The 19,491-nt window shown below is 42.4% G+C and overlaps 1 protein-coding gene across 1 annotated transcript; it reads left to right on the top strand.

Moving 5' to 3' along the window:
- Window positions 1–14,035: 14,035 nt before the first annotated feature.
- On the top strand, window positions 14,036–19,491 carry LOC111254305 (chitin deacetylase 1-like). Its single transcript, XM_022815002.2, has 3 exons — window positions 14,036–14,194; window positions 16,976–17,711; window positions 18,098–19,491. The coding sequence occupies exons 1-3, from the start codon at window positions 14,128–14,130 to the stop codon at window positions 18,930–18,932; spliced, it is 1,638 nt and encodes a 545-aa protein (XP_022670737.2). The 5' UTR covers window positions 14,036–14,127; the 3' UTR covers window positions 18,933–19,491.

Below are 19,491 nucleotides of genomic sequence, written 5' to 3'. Positions count from 1 at the left end.
TATGTATATATATTTTTTTCTCCTTTTTTGTGGTACATGTAGAAATACATCACTTACGAGAAACCTAAATCAGTATGTCATCGTGGTTGGGCGCATATACCTCACGTTCATTACTGCTGTTCATTGAGTAGACACCACAAATTCGAGCCAAATGTATTGAGCCGACGAATACATTATGTTGTGTAACGTGACATAGACTATTTTCACGAATACTCTCTATAATTAATGTTGTTAACTAGAGCGGAATGATTAGCTTACGGCAATGGCTCACCACTCCATGGAAAGACATACATAATTGCATAAACTGTTTCGTAGATACATATTGGGGTAGTGCTATGAAGTTTATTCGTGCACAGTGAAAAATAACACAGCGTTCCTATCTACTTGCAAAGAAAATCGAGCGCATGACGACCGTATGATGATTGAAGCACACATGCATACGAATACGCACTGGCAGTGCAGAAGTTGCATTCTGCAACAAAAATAAACAACAATGAGTCGAGCGCCAATTTTCAAATGTTAACGAAATGCGAGATAATCACTTTCTTCTGCGAGTTCATTGGTGAACTCATCCATTGTCAAAGCTGAGGCTATTTCAAACAACAAAGTGTCCAAACCGTCCACAAGCCACTATTGCCGTGTGCTTCTGCACCAAAAATAATAAAGCCACTGATTTTGCTGTAATGAAACGAAAGTAAAATTTGTAAGTTATACGCGCACCGCGTGTAACGGTGCCAAGGTGCAGCCCGTACAACGGCTGTTATCTGTTTTTTGTTCACAGGGCAATGAAATGGGCGTAAAGTTATCTGCGCTTATAAATGTACCTACAACAAAAAAAAAAAGATAACAATGTAGTCCCCTATCAGATAGAATGCGATATCCACAGCCACTTAGTAATGGCCACCAACGCTATAGCTCAGCGTGTTTACATTGTGTGGCCGAAGACTATAATAACTCCGCTAAACGTAGCAATTCGCTCGCTAGGCAGCGGCGAATACAGAAACGGCATGCAACGATACGCCATCTCGATTTTTCGAATGCCTATCATTCACATAAAACTGGCTATATCTGCATTTTCACAAAATTTATTGAGTGTTAAAAGGCAACTTCACTTTAACTTTGAGAGATAGAATAGGTTTAGATAGAAGCGACAGTGTCATTCTATAAGTTGAAAGTTACTCTCTCCTCTGTGGCATCTAGGCTTCTGTTCCGACGATAGTTGTTGCCTGAGACATCTGTCTAAGACGTATGTTCCAGCTTGCACTTCTTGCATTTGCCTTATAAAATCTATAGATCGTCGCATCAACTAAAGACGTCGTATCACGCCTAATTCTGGGTATTATTGTTGTTCGCACTGCAGTGAATATAGCCTCTGACCTAGCATCGATAAAAAGATACTATCAAGCAAAGTCCGGCCTTTCAGCGCACTTCTCCAGCCACCCCCAAACGCTAACAGAAAAAAAATGCCATTCGGTATTGCGGAGGCCAAACAAAGCAAAAAAAAAAAGTCGAGGTGAGTCGAAATGAATTAGCCCAGCCAACGATTCAAAACTAAGGCCGACACGTCCTATGGGTGGGAGACCGCAAGACCAGCTAGTTTCAATGTACTAGACATCCCCATTCACCACAAAGCCAAATATCACATTTACGCTCACGATTAAAGCAACAATCGGAGAAGTACAAGAGGGCAGACAGAAAATTTTCAAAATGATCAGCTGGAACGTAAACAAGAGAAGACCTAGTGCCACCGACGGACATCTCAAAAACTCTGCCTTTTTTCGATTGGAAAGGAGACGTGCGAATATTTTATTGATTCAAATACGGAACTAATATAAATGTAGAGTGGGTTTCGAATTAAGAGCTGGAAAAATTCAAGCGGTGCCAGCTAAAACCAGCAGTAAACAAACGATCGCTCGTTAATCATTCATGTTGCGTTGTCATACGAGGCACGTAATAATAAAGAATGATGAGGTATTTTCATTAATAAGGGGTAAAAAGCAGACAAACATTAGAATCGGGGAATACATGTTTGTTCTCTTCAGTGTCTCTATTTTCCCATTAAAACTACTATGTCTTAGATTGTTGTTACATCCTAATTGTTGAGGATCGAATTGTTTGAAAATTAAATATCCACTCGGAAAATGTTAAAGAGAAGGTTTTTTTGTTTGAGATGGGACGTAAGCGTCGGAAGGGTTCAATGCGACCTATAATTAGAACGACACTCAGGATGTAGATTTTGGATAATTACGATGTTCTCTCGGAAGTCATAATAAAACAAACTGAATAAAAAAAATAACAGCACACGCTCTAACTATCGGGGGACACAAATAAATGTATAGATAAAACAAATGATGTTTTTGTTGCTTATTACTGCTTTCTGGATAAAGTTCAGACTAATAAAGTTTTGTACAATCGTAGTAATATTATTCGTATTTTTTTCTGACGTTGTCTTGGGATGTTCGGCCAAAGGCCACACAACACTTCGAGGAACAAACTTTGGGCAAATATAATAAATGAAAAGCATATGTTGTGTTAACAAATTCAGATTAACTATATATCTTGTTATCGCTTGCTGTTGCACCGCAGCCTATTCGACCTTTTCGAACTGGGGGAAATGTCCTACTCTATTTTTGCTTGTTCCAGTTAACAATGAAGTGCGATTTTTTTTCTCATTTTTGAGCAGCACTAGGCACAGCACTCTAGATCGATTCGATCATTCATTTTTGGGGGCCATAACTTGTTTGTCGTCAGGGGTCTCGACTGGATAATATGTTCTACTGCATGTAAGTTATCGTGAAGCTCAACTTAGATAATCGTGCTAACACTATCGTGGTATGCTTCTTGACGTTGGTTAAGAAATGCGTACATGGTGATACCTTAAAGATGCGCAGTAGGGCAAATTGGATAAATGGAAAAAAATATAGGAATGTCAAGTAGTTGCTGCTCAAAATGCAGGTACTTCAAAATTCTATTTAGTGACAGTAAAAATAAGGGACCAAATGTGATCCGTCGTAGCTCTGATTTTTCATCCAGTCGACACTGCATATGACGGGTCCGAGTTCGACCTCAGTAGTTGTGCGACCAGTATTTTAGAACACGAAGTCAGTGAAGGCGATTGCCGAGGATAGCGGGCATTGGTTGGTATAAAGCGTACGATTTGCAGATGCTTTCGCAACAAAAAAAATCATGTACACAACTCAAAGGAGCGCTGTATTTTGAAAACATCAGCAGTGATACAACGTCATTTAGAGACTGAAGTATGAAGACAAAAACGAAACTTAAGATTCTCCAGGGGAAAGCCCTGCAATAGTTAGAATATGTCCTATTTCCAATAGATAGTTGCATCATTTGGAAACAATGGAGGGACCGTTCTAAATGACTTCAAGCTCAACATGGTGATGAACCGAAAACATGAATACGTTTGAAATTCGTATCGAAGCTATTTTTTGGAATACTTTCGGCCTTTTTTTAAAAAAACACCATTTAATTGGCAGGTTAACGATTGTTACTGAGACACACGCCTTCCCTCAGTTAGCGAAGCAAAAAGTGAAAGTGTACCAACAATGAAATTGTGCCATAGCTGTTTATCGTCAGATAGACTGCTGACAGGAGGGGGGCGAGGGACGGACTCCCTTATGATGGTGAGCGATCCCACCCGCAGTAGTCTTTCTGACTAGGGCGTGATATGCTGGCATTTCTACATTCTTGCTGTCCTGGAGCGCCACAAGCGCTATTTCTGCACTTTTCATTACGATGTATGCAGCCTTTGCTGGAAACGGGTGTCACCCCGACGAATGGAGCCGTAGGATACAAGCCCAGACAATGTGCCCTGTCTGGGCTTCGCTTTACAACGTTTAAAACCTGAAAAGAAACGAAGACGACGAAAGCGAATCAAACAAACGCCTTCTGCCGACCGCGTTTTTCTACGAGTGGCGGCAAACGACTCTACCGGCCTGCTCCTGATCAACCGCCCCCTTAAATGTATCCCGTTCCAGCTGTGCTGCCCCAAGCTGTCTTCGTTGTGTAGTCTTCGTCATTCCAACGTATTCCGTTCGATCCTTAGCGTTCGAACGGACGACTCTCAATTGGAGCCAGCCAAGGACGGGGACTGATCGGACCGACAGTTTGTCGAACAGATGAACGTTGGCTTGACGGCGTTAACGCTGCTATTGGGAGTGGTCGATGTAGTCGGCATTCGCCGTCACAAAGATGGGGCAAAGAAAAGCCAAAGCAACAACGCCTTTCGATGTTATTACTAGCACAACCATAACAAATAAGTAGACTGCAGATATGTCTGTCACAAGCCTTCGTGTTATTTCTTTCCCGCTGCTTTTGTTGTTTTCATTATTAGTGGTCGTGCCAGGGGCTTTGGGAGCGCATGTTGTGTCTTCGGTCGTAGTGGCTGTCACTGCTGTTTATTGTAGTATTGTGATAATCTAGTGGCAGCCGAAGATGTTGTTGTCATCCTAAGCGATCGGACGAAGTCTGCGCTTAAAGTCTGAAGTCAGATGGCTTTTACAGTAGCAGATACTGCTAATCGAAAATGATGCACATACTGCCATCTGCTGCTGCTGCTGTTGTTGCTGTTCGTGTTCATGTGTTACATGCGATGACGCCAGATACGATACGTCTAGCGATTGCAGATGGTAGTTGGCCAAAAGTAACAGTAGCGCTACCGTTACTAACTACGCAGTTACACTTTAACGGTCGCTCGGAAAGGCTGCTCAGCTCCTGTACATTGAGCATTATCGGTATGAAAATAATAATAATAATTATATATTGATATCAAAGCAGACAACGTTATTGATAGTAGCTTTATACTCATCGCGGAATATATAAAATTCGTAGATAGGATCATTTTGGTGTGATAACTAACTAGTATCTTATTATCGTACGCATGAAGCCAGTTATAGCGACTCGCCTGCCTACTCTTTCATTTATTGGAAAAACCGTTATGCGGACGTTGATCTATACAAAGGCCTTATATAGGCGATGGAGCTAAGCTGGCGTCATCAACGATTCGAAAATTGGCTATTGTACCTGCTGTTCTTACTGTTTTTCGCAGTTCCTGTTGTGGGGTACTGATGCGCGTAAGCGTTCGTTGTAATCAAATTGGCCGCTCCAATGTAACGATAAGAGCGATTAACTCAATAGACAGTTATTGCTCTTCGTTTGGAAAATCTGGAAGAAACCCCTCTAAAAACGCTCGGGCAGGAGGGGGTTAATTTTTCACAGGAATACACTATACATCTTTGGTAGGTTGTGTGCAGCCGTTCAGATGCATTTTTGGAGGGAGAATTATCATTCGACGTCATCCCTGACGCCTACAAGATGTTTGTTTAGATCGAGTTAAAAAGTTGTTGGCTTAAATCGATCGCATCTAGGACCAACTGAAGATATCACACATATACTATAGCACTATTTAAACAGTGCACTAAAATTACTGCGATCAATAAGGTATGTTTTTTGTGCAAATTCATATTTGTACCATTTATATGTATAGTTATAATAAATAAGACGAAATAAAAGCGCAGTTTGGTAACGGTATAAATATATGAAAATGCCACTATCATCCCTTTTATAAAATCGTAACTCAATTCATCGGGCGACTTTTGTGACAACCAAAGAGCCGCGTAGGAGTCAAAGACGGCGGTAGTCACAGTTACCCACATCCTTCATAATTTTCTAATAATATTTTGCATTGTATAAGCTTCCATCTATGCTAACTTCGTCGTACTCTGTAGTGGTACAGATAGTGATTGGCCCAGAGGAGTCGCGAGTAACTCCATACATTGTTACGTTTATTTCTAAAATAGTGCAAAAGAAAGTCCGATATTTTTTGAGATAATCAGAAAATGGAATACATGTTGCGTCTACATAGATCCGGGAGATAGAACAAGAAACCGACCAAATATGCTCTATTGCCTCTCACTTTAACAGATAATTATCTGTGGCCAAGCAAAGACTGTTACCGAAACGCAAACGCTATCCATGAAATGTTTAGCGATAAGATTTTTCTTCGATTTGGAAAAGATCAGCTGAATGACAAAACATCTTCGAATCAACCACTATGCTAAATCATATGTACGCCAAGTGTGTCATTGGGTCTAGTCAACTTACATAATAGTTCAAGTTATAACGTACTGGGACCAAGAATATAGACGAAGGCCGAATACTCTGTAACCACATAAAAATTTATCGTCCTAGGATTTTCGAATTTATCGAAAAAAAAAAAACTGTTTTTCCAGGTATTCGTCGATTTCAGAGAAGGTCCGGATTTTTACCTTACCATCTCAGATGATGTAACATATTGGCTAAGCTGAAGAACAACCCTGATTGATTTTTCAAAACTAATAGAAGCCAACTATTACTTGCTTAGTTCTATAACAGCTGACAGGCTTTATTTCTCACTTCCCCTCCGTGTCATGTACTAGCTAGATAAAACGTGCATTCGTGCAGGATACCTGGCGACGCCTTACTACCATTTAACTTGAATATTTTCGTAACAGGCGGAACTATTAGCATGTTAGTCAACATAAGCTATATAGCTTTTAATAAAAAAACAAAAGTCTTTACAAACCAGAGTTTACAGCTTACGGTCCATCAAATATTATTTCTCATTTCTTTAGAAAGCAAATCCCCCTTCCCGAAACTAACATTTGGACGGCGGTAACAATTTCAACGGAACACTGCGGGCACACTTTCAGAAATCTCACGATTATTGATGCAGCCGCCAGACCGAGTGAAAGAAAAGTCCACCAGCTACTTACAGCTATAAATTGAGCTGTGTGTGCGCCCCCATAGTCTGCCGTCGTAGCGTTGAACGATTTAACAATAAAATAGGCGTTCATTAGTTGCTCCTATTCTACTGTGGCAACATTAGGCCCAATAACGACGCGTTACCTTCGAACTAGAATGCGAAAGCAGGGCCCCGCTCTGTCATACAAACGCCGTCGCTCAGATTGGCTTCGCTACCTGGTGGTGGAAACCGGACGGCATCTGCGCGAGTTGTTCTAGCAGTAACAGCAACTCATAGGTCTTCGACGGCGCCAATCCGAAGGCCACACCACAGACCAACCAGGTACCGCCGTCGTGGCACTCTTAACTGCTGTCAATATAGTCGAACCCATAGAAACAGCGACCCGGCACCGTTTCAACCGGTTTAATTTATTTGACGTGACCCACAACGACGGCGCGCTTATTCGGTAAATGTATATATGTATACATAATACGTGCGTGTGTGTGTGTGTGTGTGTCTGTGCGCGTATGTATGGTAGAAATTCAGTTCTAATAAATGAACGACTACCTCTCCCCCGCCATTGCTGGAAAGGCACATGGTTATTCACAGAATGGCTCTGTTTTATCCGAAGTTGACACAACGAATTGTGGAACTAGTCGACATCACGATAACTATTTCCACTACGAATTTACCCTCTGCCCAGTAGGAGTCCTATATATTGCTATACGTATATATACACGTGCTAGTGACTGATGATGTCTTTATGGGAGCTCTTGACCTTCGTTTGTCATTTACACAGATAAGAATGAGTAGTTCCTTTATATATATATATACTTCGTTTACTTTACACTGGAATGTATTAGAATTTTGCCTGATAGCTAAAAAAAAAGGCTATTAAGGTCGTAGTCTCGAAAGTCTGTTTTGAGATTAATTGCCCACGGCCGAATACACGTAGAGTAGCTCCTATACTCATTAAATATTATTTAAAGTTCGAACTCTGACATAAGCTTATTATGATGATATAACTAGATCAAGAGCGAAGGGACCTAAATTATTAGGACGTGACGCGAGCCGTGTTTTTGTCGTTACTGAAAAGGACTTACTTGACTTGCACGAACTTATTGTAGGAGTAACGCTACTTCGCAATAATGTTCAGTTACTGCGAAAAAAATAAATCGTTTAATGCGAGAAATGTAATTGACGTTGTTAAAACTACGCCCCTAATATCGTCGCACCGACCGGGCACTTTGTGTACCTTTTTTCAGGCAGATTTTACAGCCTTGAAGATCCTTGAAGCTGCCTTCCCTATTAACTTTTTAGCTAAGTAGAAAAAATTCATCTTCGTTGCTGAACTTATGTATTGTTTCAGACTTCTTCAAGCGAAAATAGAATATTTCATTTGCCGTGTAGGTCCGTACACACTTTTATATTAGATGTTCGAGGAATCGTAGCGAACTTCTGGCGGGGAAGGGGGTGGTAGTACTTCGAACATTGATCAAATTCGCAATATCTGCGCGCTGCTAGGAACCTGACAACGAAAGTGAAAGTAGTAGTATTACTTTAAATGTACGAGGTCTAAAGTGTTAATAAGGTCTCCTTTTCGCATGTCTAAGAAAAACGTAGGATTGCTTACAGCCATTACGATTGACTCGACGGGTGGTTAAACGGTGGTCAAAAAACAATGGAAATAGCTTCTTCTTTGTGTAGTCATTTAACTAGTTTATCTGCGTGTCTCTACTGCAAAATGAATTAGCATACGTGACGTAAGCGAGATTGAAATGAAGGACAATATATGGAGTTTCTTCTAATTTGAGTCAGTTTAACCGTAAATCGTATCGAGCCGAATTGTATATCTTAACCTGACTAGTCTTGAAGGCAAGGCCAAACTTTTTGGCCTACTGTCTCGTAGACTGATCACACTAGCCGCATATAACTTGTTAATATAGAATAAACTGCGGTCGTGTAAGCTTTACAGCCGTTTCATAAACTATACATTAAGATGATACGTCCAGAAATAAGCCAATGTTCTTGTGACTATATATATGAGACACTCCAGCTGGTTTAGGGAGATATTAAAAAGCGTGCGGTTGTGAATGCAGAGTTGCGTAATCCTATGCAGTTGTATAGAGCTTTTCACTGAATTTGTTAATTTTCTAGCGTTTGCAAGTGTCAATTCTTATTGTGTATCTATGAAAAAAAAATTAATTGATATTCTGTGTTTAAAGCTTGGAATGGAAGTAAAAAAAACCGAATCGCGGGACCTTCCTGCGTCAGCCCTGTATTGAATCGTCTAATGACATTTATCATTAAAGTTAAAGAATGCTGAACGTTTGTTAAATTTTTTTAAAACGACTTAATAGATTCAACCAATTTACTGCAACTTTGTATGGCCTTCTTCGATATTAGTTCGCGTTTCAAAATGTATCTATTCTTTAGAAGTTCATGGTCAAACATGAAAAAGAATTAGCATACAAGCTTACTTTTGACAACGTCGTAAACTTGCTTGGTCGCCTAGAAAGGCTATGTCCCTCTTTTGGATACCCCACAATTATACTGTTTTTCAACTGTTCCTATTCTTCTTTCTTGGTTGAAAAAAAATAAGCGTCAGACAATTTCCCCGTTCGGCAAACTGCTGTGCCAAATTAATTTAACTGTTATTTGTTGCGCGATCGTCTAAAAGCTGTACTGCCCATGATTTCTAAACGTTTACGATACGGACATGTTGTTGGCGTTCAGTACCCCGCAGACTGAATAGAACGGTCTTTGTCGAAGGCGAACTTGATTTAGATGGTTGCTTTCCATAGCTTACATAGCTGAGAAATCGACACCGCTTTACTCTTCTGAATTGTTATTGTCGTTATTATATGTCGTTCCGTTAACGTCGCTATCGCCCATCGATCCCGGTACTATTTTATCTTCGTTAGATCTTTCGCAGGCGAAATTATTCCGCCAAGATTCCGTCCGGGTGCGTCCTATCGCTATATCATACTCAAATGTTGGTCCTGTAGGAGAAACCGCGCAAAATAGGACAGCGCTCTCTAAGCTTGCCAGTGGCTTCATGCGCTACGGCCGGATGATGGCAGCAATAGGAGCGGGACCAAAAAGCTTGCTTGAGCGCATTGCAGACAAGATAACAAACACAAAGCAAAGCGATTCTGTACGAGATCTACGTACAAAAAAACGTCGTAGAACTTTCTTCGAAAATACTCCGCACACTGCCATAGAACTGCAGTTTATATCTGGTACTCAGTCGGATACACGGAACGCTAGAGAAAATCATCCGAGCACATTATTTCGATTCAGTTTTCTGTGAATCATGTTCAGCACTGATTTTTGTTCTCCTGTCTACTTCCTTTTCATTACATATTAGCAGGATAAATTGAAGACATGAAACAGTAGTGCCTGAACGTACGCGCTATCTGTCTTTACTTTGATCGAATGCAATTTGTACAGCCGTACAGCATCCTACAGAGAACTAGAGAAGCCCCTTGTTTTAATCAATCGTGGAAAAAGTTTAAAGAGGCAGTCTAGGTTTCAGCCTGTTGGTAGTATGAATACATGTTTTTCAATATTTCGAAAAGAACTAGTAGAGTCAATGATGTACGTTGACTCAGGTGCTCCTTCGCTTTGGATCACTGACCCCAGTGTGAAGCGTTATAAGGTTGATTCAGCTCGTTGAGTTAGTGGCTTTCCACTGCACAGAAATTACCATCGCCAATTCCGTGATTGATGGTTCATCTGTCTGAAAAATATACCTGAATATATAGAGGTGTCCTTTATTGTTTTCTGTCAGGATTTCTTTGCATCGTACGTTAATTACTGCCACAGCAGACAGGAATCCAGAAATAGATAAGCTTGCTTGTTGAAACTCTCCAAACTGGCTTCCTCTGCGTCAGTTTCAATCTGTTCTTTCGTTGTCGATTTTAGTATCTGCCGTATCTCCCCGCCCACACCACGTGCTTAACCTTGAACGCCTCCGTTTCTCTAAACTTTCATTGCGTGTTAAACTTAGTATTTTTGTGTCTTTGTTACCTTTCAGGTTCACGAATGTCGGTTTAGAAGAGTATATACACTTCCATATGAAGCTGGTTTCTTTATAAACGAAGAAGTATCGCCCCTTTTTTTTAATACATCGTCTTTTCCAAGCTGGCACTTTCCAGCCATCGCTGTGAGTCTACAAGCGATTGGCCGTCTGTGAGGAAAACGATAAAAAAACTATCTAACATCGAGGAACAACGGATAATTTAAACAGGATCATTTTTAAAATGGTCGCACAGAAGTTCCGAGTCACGAATTTAATAATAGTTGACTTTTAACGCTTTTGGCCTTAATATTGAGAACCTCGTTAGTGGTAAAATTCTGAGGTGCACGGTCCCATGATGCCTTTGAACGTGGGGTTGGGTTCGATAATCGAACCGAACTCAAAGGTTATGTTCACTCTGAGAACCATTTCTGTTTTCGTGTTCGGAATTTTGCGTATAATGAGTTATGTTTCTTTAGGATAACTTCGCGTTCGCAAGCAACATTAATAGCACGAACTCAGTGTCTTTCCTATCCAATTTAGCGTTTGATAAGCAACTTAAATGTTGGTATAGGATAATATCGGTGTGTGGCCGTACAAAAGAGTATCTTCTACGAAGCGTTGTCGCCTTCTGTTACCCGCTTAGGAAGTCTGAGCAAGTACGCTCATATAATGACTGTAGAACGTTAGCTCTGCACACTGCACACTGGTCATATTCGTCATTTCTTACAAGTTGGAGAACGATACAATTTTATACTCAGACTGTCAATCATATCATCATTTTTTAAACAAAAATTTCGTAACAACGGTACATAGCAGTATCTATTGTGTGGCATATCGCTTCGTCCAGGCCAAAACTTAAGGACTATTCGGTTATGTAATGAACTGATTGTTGATGGCTGACGACGTCCAACTGCGCCAGGGGATTATTCTTTGATACCATCACGTGTTTGAGATTTAAGACATATTCGGTGTGATTCGGCCGCGTGGCTCCTTTAAGTCGGGTCATTCGTTGAACGCCTACATCGGTTATAATCTTGCCTACGAAGTCCGGAAAGTTGCTAGAAACAAGATAACACTCTTCAATCAAATGACAGGAACTGCGGATTGTGGTTTCAAGAAGGAGAAGTCCGTGTTTCCATAGGTCGTTTAGAAACGCTGCTATGGATTGTAAGTAGGAGTGTTGTCACAGAAAAAACGTGCTACCGTCGCCACGTTGACATAATGGTACCTTTACGTTCGAATTTTTTTTTTAATGTAGGCGTTCTTGACGTTACCTAGCATGTCATTGCAACTTAGCCACTACAGTCTCATTGAAATGCAGGAAACATGCTGTTGCAATCCACCTGCCTAACTGCCCCATGGCATCAATGGTCAAATATGCATCGGACTCCGTAAAAATTCTCTGCGTATATCGGAAGAACGTATCTACAAATTACATGCGTTATAATGTTATAGTTCATATGTTATGGAAGTCGCTATATTTTGATTTAGAAATGTTCTATCATATGCATGGAACCACCTTCAGCTTCGAAATTAACTTAAACATACCAGACTTGACGAGATTTGTTAGGCAGTTTGTCTAGATTTACCAAGCTAACACACCATTACCTTATTAATTTTATTGGCGGTGGAATTTTCTACAATGTAAATTAAAAATATATTTTCTAGCGACGAGCGGCTAAATCCGCTGTCAGAGGTATTATCTTTACCCGGCTACAACACACAAATGCGAAATGGGATAAGTTGCCATCTAATTTTTTTTACCTTCATGTCTCGCCAGTCGCTTAAAATCAGTCGGAAACACCCCAGCTCTACAAAATAATTTTCTTAATCAAAATGTTTTTTGAGGAGCGGACAGTACTCACTTGTTTCTTACTAAAGCTTACCGTCTTTTACCACCTCAAAAATAGGCAACACTTTTTGTTGTCTGTCATCATTGTTGTGTCAACAATAGCGCAGCCTGCAAAACACGGCCGAAGATAGCGCCATTCCAGATTTGACGCTTGATCTCGAAGGTCCATGTTGGTGCTCCGAACCGGTCCTACTAGGATACGGCCGATGGTCGTTGCCTGGCCGTACAGGCCATAATCCTGCGAACGGTATCGGTGTCAACTCAGGCGCTGTTTTTCCTGGCATCGTCTGTTAATTGTTATGTTATTGTTGTCGCTGTCGGATAAAACAGTGGTCTTTTTTCCAACGATGTGTTTTTGCCGATCCCCAATAGTAGCATGTCTATAGTTGTGATTAGCTTAACTTCTGCCGTGTCGGTTGCGGCAACTCCAGTGCTCGTCGTGGCTATGCGCAGCGTAACTTTGTTGATGGTCGGTTGGCTGGTACCGCACCGAGAGACGAGAAGGCAAGATACATACAACATGCACCGCAACTGTTGCCATGACGACGGAATAAAAAGTCGTCTTTGTGTTTTTCAAGTTGTTCGTCCGTCCGTCCGTTCGGGCCTTCACTCGTGTCCAATCAGCATCGAATTCTACTACTGGCGAAATGCATTACAACTGAACGAGGCGAAAGAAGGTGGAAAAGGAAGCGGTGGTTTGTGTTTTTTAGGGGGCGGCGATCAGCCTGCAGACTTTCAGAATGCGGGAAATTCACTCTGACTACGTCCTGGGTTATGACTCAGCCATCCTCGTCAGCAACAGTACGCCAACTAATAACGACGGCTCAATTTGGCTAACGACCATAACGGCGGCGCCTGGTATCCGCCTGGTGTCCGCGTGTGATGATCTGGAGCCGCCTGTGAAGCTCAAAGCGAGCTGTCGCAATTGGCGAGCTCGCTCCAATATCGCTTCTTCGGCTACCGCGAAGCCAGTCCCGCTGAGGAAGTGCTACGATCCTGCGTTGAGCTGAAGATCTGCAGGTACGATCACAATAACAACACAACAGCTATGGTACTACGTCTACACAACAGATACAACTGTTATTACTACAAATATTCACGTCTATTTCTGCGACCGCTCGGAAGTTTCGACGGTGAATAGGGCAGTAATACAACAGTTTGGTCGGACGGCTATATCGCTATTGATTCGTTTGTTGCGGTTAAGAGGTACTGCCATTTCGATACCCCGACGGCTCGCCCGATTCGGCCCGTTGGGGGAACTGCCACCGCAGTTGTGGCTGCTAGAAAAGAGTTTAATCGTAAAGCAACTGCTCTTGCTGGGAACTTCACCTGTTACTACGAGAAGTTGCTGACCATGCTGCTTCTGGCATTTGTTGCGGGCAGTGCCGTCTAAATGTCTGAGCTGGCGGTTTCTCACCATGCGAGAGGAGGTCTCACATACACCCCTCGCCGACGCGACCCGTTGAAGCTATATGAGCTAGTGGTTGCCACGTCTCGCTGCCACTTCATTGCATGATGTTACCGTGGATACCGAGGAACACAGCCGTGGGCTTTCTCGTGCTTTCCGTCGCTTTGTGCGGTAAGTGCCAAAACAAATATCAGTGTCGCCCCGTGTTGCTCGTACCGCTGCCTATCGGACTGCCTGACTGGCTACCTCAAAGCCCGTCGGCGTATGGTGCTCCCTTTCGCTAGCTTTACCCACCACCAGCCCCGTTCTTCATCTCATTAGAGAAGCTAGTAGAACGATATGGACCACATGGAGAACGCGATGTCTTTTATCAAACGTTTAACAAAAGTAGATAACGTGAGTTAAGTAACAATCGCAGTGTCAACATCGACACTATCATTAGTTTGCAGCTTGCATATAACTTGCAGCTATGATAAGAACCCACGAAATGGATCGGATGGATATCGGCTTTTCGGCAATTCAAGACGATGGATCACAAAATGAGTTAAGCAGTAATGGTACTGCTTGCCAACAAAAACCTTCAGCCAATCTAGAGGACTAGTGAGACTTAGCTCGACCATATACATGCAGCTTACACACACAGACACCCGTATTATGTGCGTGTCGTGTGGAAATGAATTAAATAGCATCACCGACGCGTAATGGTGCACGTCTTACCTTCGTACCGCCTCGGCCTGCTTCGAACGCTCCTTAAGGACTATAATTATACCGGCGATGTTGACAATCATCGCTAATTGTAGCGCCGATTATCGTCGGTTCGTCGTGCGTTTTATAGTGCGCTACTATCAAAGGCCATACCACATCAAGTAGAATGGTCAATTCGATCGAGGCATTGCGTAGCCCGTAGGTCTTCAAGGGCGAGAGCCAGCCCGCCCTCCGCCCAGAGGTCCCAAAGTGGATGCATCCATTTTCAGCGTTTCACTGGATGCAGTTGTCGTTTATGATGTCACCGTTGTGTGGCGCTTATTAATGCTTAAAGAATGGCTTAAAGGGGCGCGTAACGGTATGGTGTTTTTGACTATCAGCATTCGCCTGATGACCAGGTGTCTATACCTTGATTTATCGACTTGTGGCTTCCGTGTTCCTGGGTCGATTTTGCTCATGTCGTGTTTAAAGTGTATTTCGAAATAAATGCTGGTGAAAGCAAGATTATCAATCAATCAATGAGGATTTTCAAATGAATTCACTGAAGGCGTCCCCATGCACTCGTGGCCAGGCTGTGCTGTGCGAACGGTACTTGTAGGAGCCCCCACCCCCTCCCCCAAATGAGTTTAGATTCTAGTGTGTCTTATTTTTGTGTAAATTGGCATTTGTGTGCGCGTATCGATAAGATTTTATAAAATGGGGTAAGGCAGATTTCATTTTGATAAGGTATCTTGTGCAAAGAAAGTCTACGTATATTCTTGATAAAATAATGTCCAATGCTTAAGGTACTTTTGGCAATGATACTGCTCATTGATGCTATTCCTATATATCTGTAAATGAGACTTCTGAGTTTGATAGATTTCGACACTTCTGCACGACAGAAACATATGTTTGCCGAAAATCCTGAGATTGCGTATCTAATTCGAGTATGTTCTTGTGGTTTAGGAGGTCACTACAAAGCACTGTTACTTACACAGTGGATTTTTCTCAACGTCGGATGTCGTGCTATAGACGAAATTTTGCCTGTTTTGTTGGGCCGATAGTACTTTATATATTGTCTTAAGAATCTTCTTGTGTAATGTCACATACACTTAATAAGAGACTAGTCAGTAGGAAGGAAAATTATGTCTAAATGACCTCGTAAGGTCTTTATACATAACATGACGTAGCGTTACTCCATAGTGTGATTCCCTAAAGTTAGCCGATTCATTTAACAACATGGGCACCAATCGTTGAACATACTTCTTACTGTTCTCATTAAGATATGATGCTTTTAAATAATGCATCTACGGTTTGTTTTTCTATTTAACTGGCCAAAGGGGCAATATCAGTAAAGACCGCCCCGTTACAGCGCTACTGACTAGGGCAGCTAATGCGTCTATGGTTTTGTCAAGTGTTTTCGATCAAATGAAACATCGTATAGAATGTCGTTACTGGTCAACAAATTAAATGGCTAAGGCCCACAATTGCTGGAAGCCTACTTTGGTTAAAAGTATGTGCGTTAGTCGGGGCATTTATGTTCCGATTGTGCCCTTAGGCCAACAATGGCTATGTCTACTATATCAAGTCGTATGTCGACGCATATAATACTGCTGTAGGGACGCACCAGTGTGCCACGGTATCCATATTTAACAAGCAAGTGAACCAAGTAGCGCTGCCTTCAAACACACTCTCGGCTGTACGATGACAGAATATAATAGCCATAAATTAGCGGATACGCCCTATTCATTTCCCCGTACCAGCCCTGTCAGCACGAGACTGTCGACACAAATAACAACTAGACAATTAAAACGTCTTTTTTGCGTAGCTCTTCTTTTCGTCTGATGACCGGACCGTGATTGTTTATACGCAAATGTTTGTGCATGTGCGAGCGCCACGGTTGTCTGCTTTGTAGGTACTAGCTTTTTAAGCAACTATTGAATTACTAAGCTGACTACTTTGCAATTACAGTAATTAGTTTTCTAGATTCTTGTGATCAACCTGTCGACGTTTGTAAGTTAACATCCTTTTGTTCGTGGACGGAACAAAGAGCGGATTGCGCATTTTACAGGTTAAGAAAGCAAGCGTACATGTATTTCATTCTGCTTATGTAATACAGTATCTATAAGGTCATAATGAATATATACTTCATGGACTTTTAGACGACTAACGACTGTTGAGCGTCTAGACTCGCATTCTAGCCAAGTACTGGAAACTTATAAGGTGGTAATCGTATGCATTTCTTGTTTGCTCTCGTCCTCCTCATAGGTGTCCATAGCACGTCGATCAGCAGTCGCCATAAGCGACAGGTCAAACAACTTGAAGCAGATATTGAAAATGATGCCGAGCTCTGCAAGGGTCGATCACCGTCAGAATATTTCCGTTTGACGGCCGACGAAGATTGTCGAGATGTAGTCCGTTGCTCTGTTCAAGGCCTGCTGGCCTTGCGCTGTCCTTCAGGATTGGCGTTTGACATTGACAAACAAACCTGCGACTGGAAGTCGAACGTAAAAAATTGCAAGCAGCTTGAGAAGCCTCGACTTGTGGCCCCGCTGCTAGCTACCGACGAGCCTCTCTGCGATCCTGGCAAGCTTGCTTGCGGTAATGGGGATTGTATCGAAAAGGAACTCTTCTGTAACGGCGTAGAAGATTGTAGCGACAGTTCGGACGAAAACGTCTGTACGGTGGACAAGGATCCAAATCGCGCTCCACCATGCGACCAGTCACAGTGTGTACTTCCCGACTGTTTCTGCTCAGTGGACGGTACTCAGATCCCTGGCAAGCTCGAGCCCAACACCGTACCTCAGATGATCACCATCACTTTTGATGACGCTATAAACAACAATAATATTGATTTGTATGATAAGATCTTTAGGGAAGGCCGTAACAATCCTAATGGATGTATGATCAAGGGCACCTTCTTCGTTTCGCACAAATACTCTAACTATTCAGCCATCCAGGAGATGCACCGGAAGGGACACGAAATGGCCGCCCATTCTATCACGTAAGTAACTGAAGGTGTTATCACACGAAGCAAAATTTAGATTCTTTAAAGTCGTTTGCGTTAATCGTAGTATATATCCCGTATGGCACATCTACGTTTCCACAGCTATATACAGGGTGTTTAAAAAACTGCTGTGCACCAGCGGAGTACGCTGGCTTGCTTACAGTTGATAGTATCACCTGTAACAAAACCGAGTTTTCCTGCGAGTCGTGCAGCAACTTTTTGATCACCACATACCCCTACCCTGCAACTTCACGCAAAAATGACAGCAGTATTCATGTATCGCTCTCGAAACCCCCTTCTATATACATTTACACCACGAACACCGTGAATTCGGTAGCATTTTACGTCTAACAGGTACGCTCCTCCTTTTGTAACCTCAACAGCCATAAGCACGATGAGAAGTACTGGTCTGAAGCATCCGTTGAAACCTGGGCAAAGGAAATGGCCGGAGTGCGTCTGATTATGGAGCGCTTCTCCAACATCACTGATAATTCTATAGTAGGAGTACGCGCTCCCTATCTCCGGGTCGGTGGTAACAGTCAATTCAAAATGATGGAAGATCAATCCTTCCTCTATGACTCAACGATCGCTGCCCCACTTTCAAATCCACCCCTGTGGCCATACACTCTCTACTTTCGTATGCCTCACAAGTGTCATGGAAACGGCCAAAATTGTCCCTCACGTTCGCACGCTGTCTGGGAGATGGTGATGAATGAGTTGGATCGTCGTGACGACCCGTCATTCGACGAAGAACTCGCTGGTTGCGCTATGGTGGACGCCTGCTCGAACATTATTTCAGGCGAACAATTCTACAACTTCCTGAACCACAACTTCGAGAGACATTACAAGACGAATCGCGCCCCACTGGGTCTGTACTTCCACGCCGGCTGGCTCAAGCTCAATCCCGACTATCTAGACTCATTCATCCAGTGGATTGACGAAACGCTCGCCAAGAACGACGTATTCTTCGTAACGCTAACTCAGGTATTGCAGTGGATGCAGGATCCGACCCCGATCGCTGGCGTTCGTGACTTTACTAACTGGAAGGAAAAATGCGACGTCAAGGGTCAACCTCTTTGCTCTCTGCCGAACGCTTGCCCGTTAACGACTAGAGAGCTGCCTGGGGAAACTATCCGACTTCACACGTGCATCGAATGCCCGCAGAACTACCCCTGGCTCGAGGACCCCACGGGAGACTACTATGCGTTTAAGAAATAAAACGTATTAAATGATGCGGCTGGTCACGCTCGACGCCTGAAGGTTCACGACCAGCTAGAGCAATCTCCTTCTGTGGGGCTCGCAGCGAAAGAACTGGATTCAATAGTGCGGCATGCAATCTGAATGATGATACAGGTTAACAAAGAAGGGAAGATCGTACACAAATGATGGGGCAGTGCCAGGTCCCTTCACGTAGCCAAGCTACCTTCCACATAAACAGTGAAAGTGACGACTGACGTATAGAAGCCGGTTATGATTGCGGCGTTATTAACAATTATTAAGTTTACATGATTATCTCACAATGTCAGTATGTATGCAGTATGACCTATGAATAGCCAGTTACACTATCTGCACGAAACGGGAATCACGTTTTCGCAAGACATGATTAATGCTAAATGATTATTACGTTTTAAAAAGCAGAGCCGTCAAAGTGTAAATATTGTATATATTATAAGACGCTGCTTTGGAGCGGGTTCCTTCAATAATAATAATTATTATAATTATAATATTAGTAATAATAAAAAAACCAATTGTGTTTATTAAATTTAGAAAAAATTGG

Source organism: Varroa destructor, unplaced genomic scaffold, assembly GCF_002443255.2.
Source record: "Varroa destructor unplaced genomic scaffold, Vdes_3.0 BEIS01000007.1, whole genome shotgun sequence".
In the NCBI taxonomy this organism is placed as follows: domain Eukaryota; kingdom Metazoa; phylum Arthropoda; class Arachnida; order Mesostigmata; family Varroidae; genus Varroa; species Varroa destructor.
Note: the sequence above shows the minus strand (reverse complement) of the source record. Positions and strands in the feature narration are given on the sequence as shown.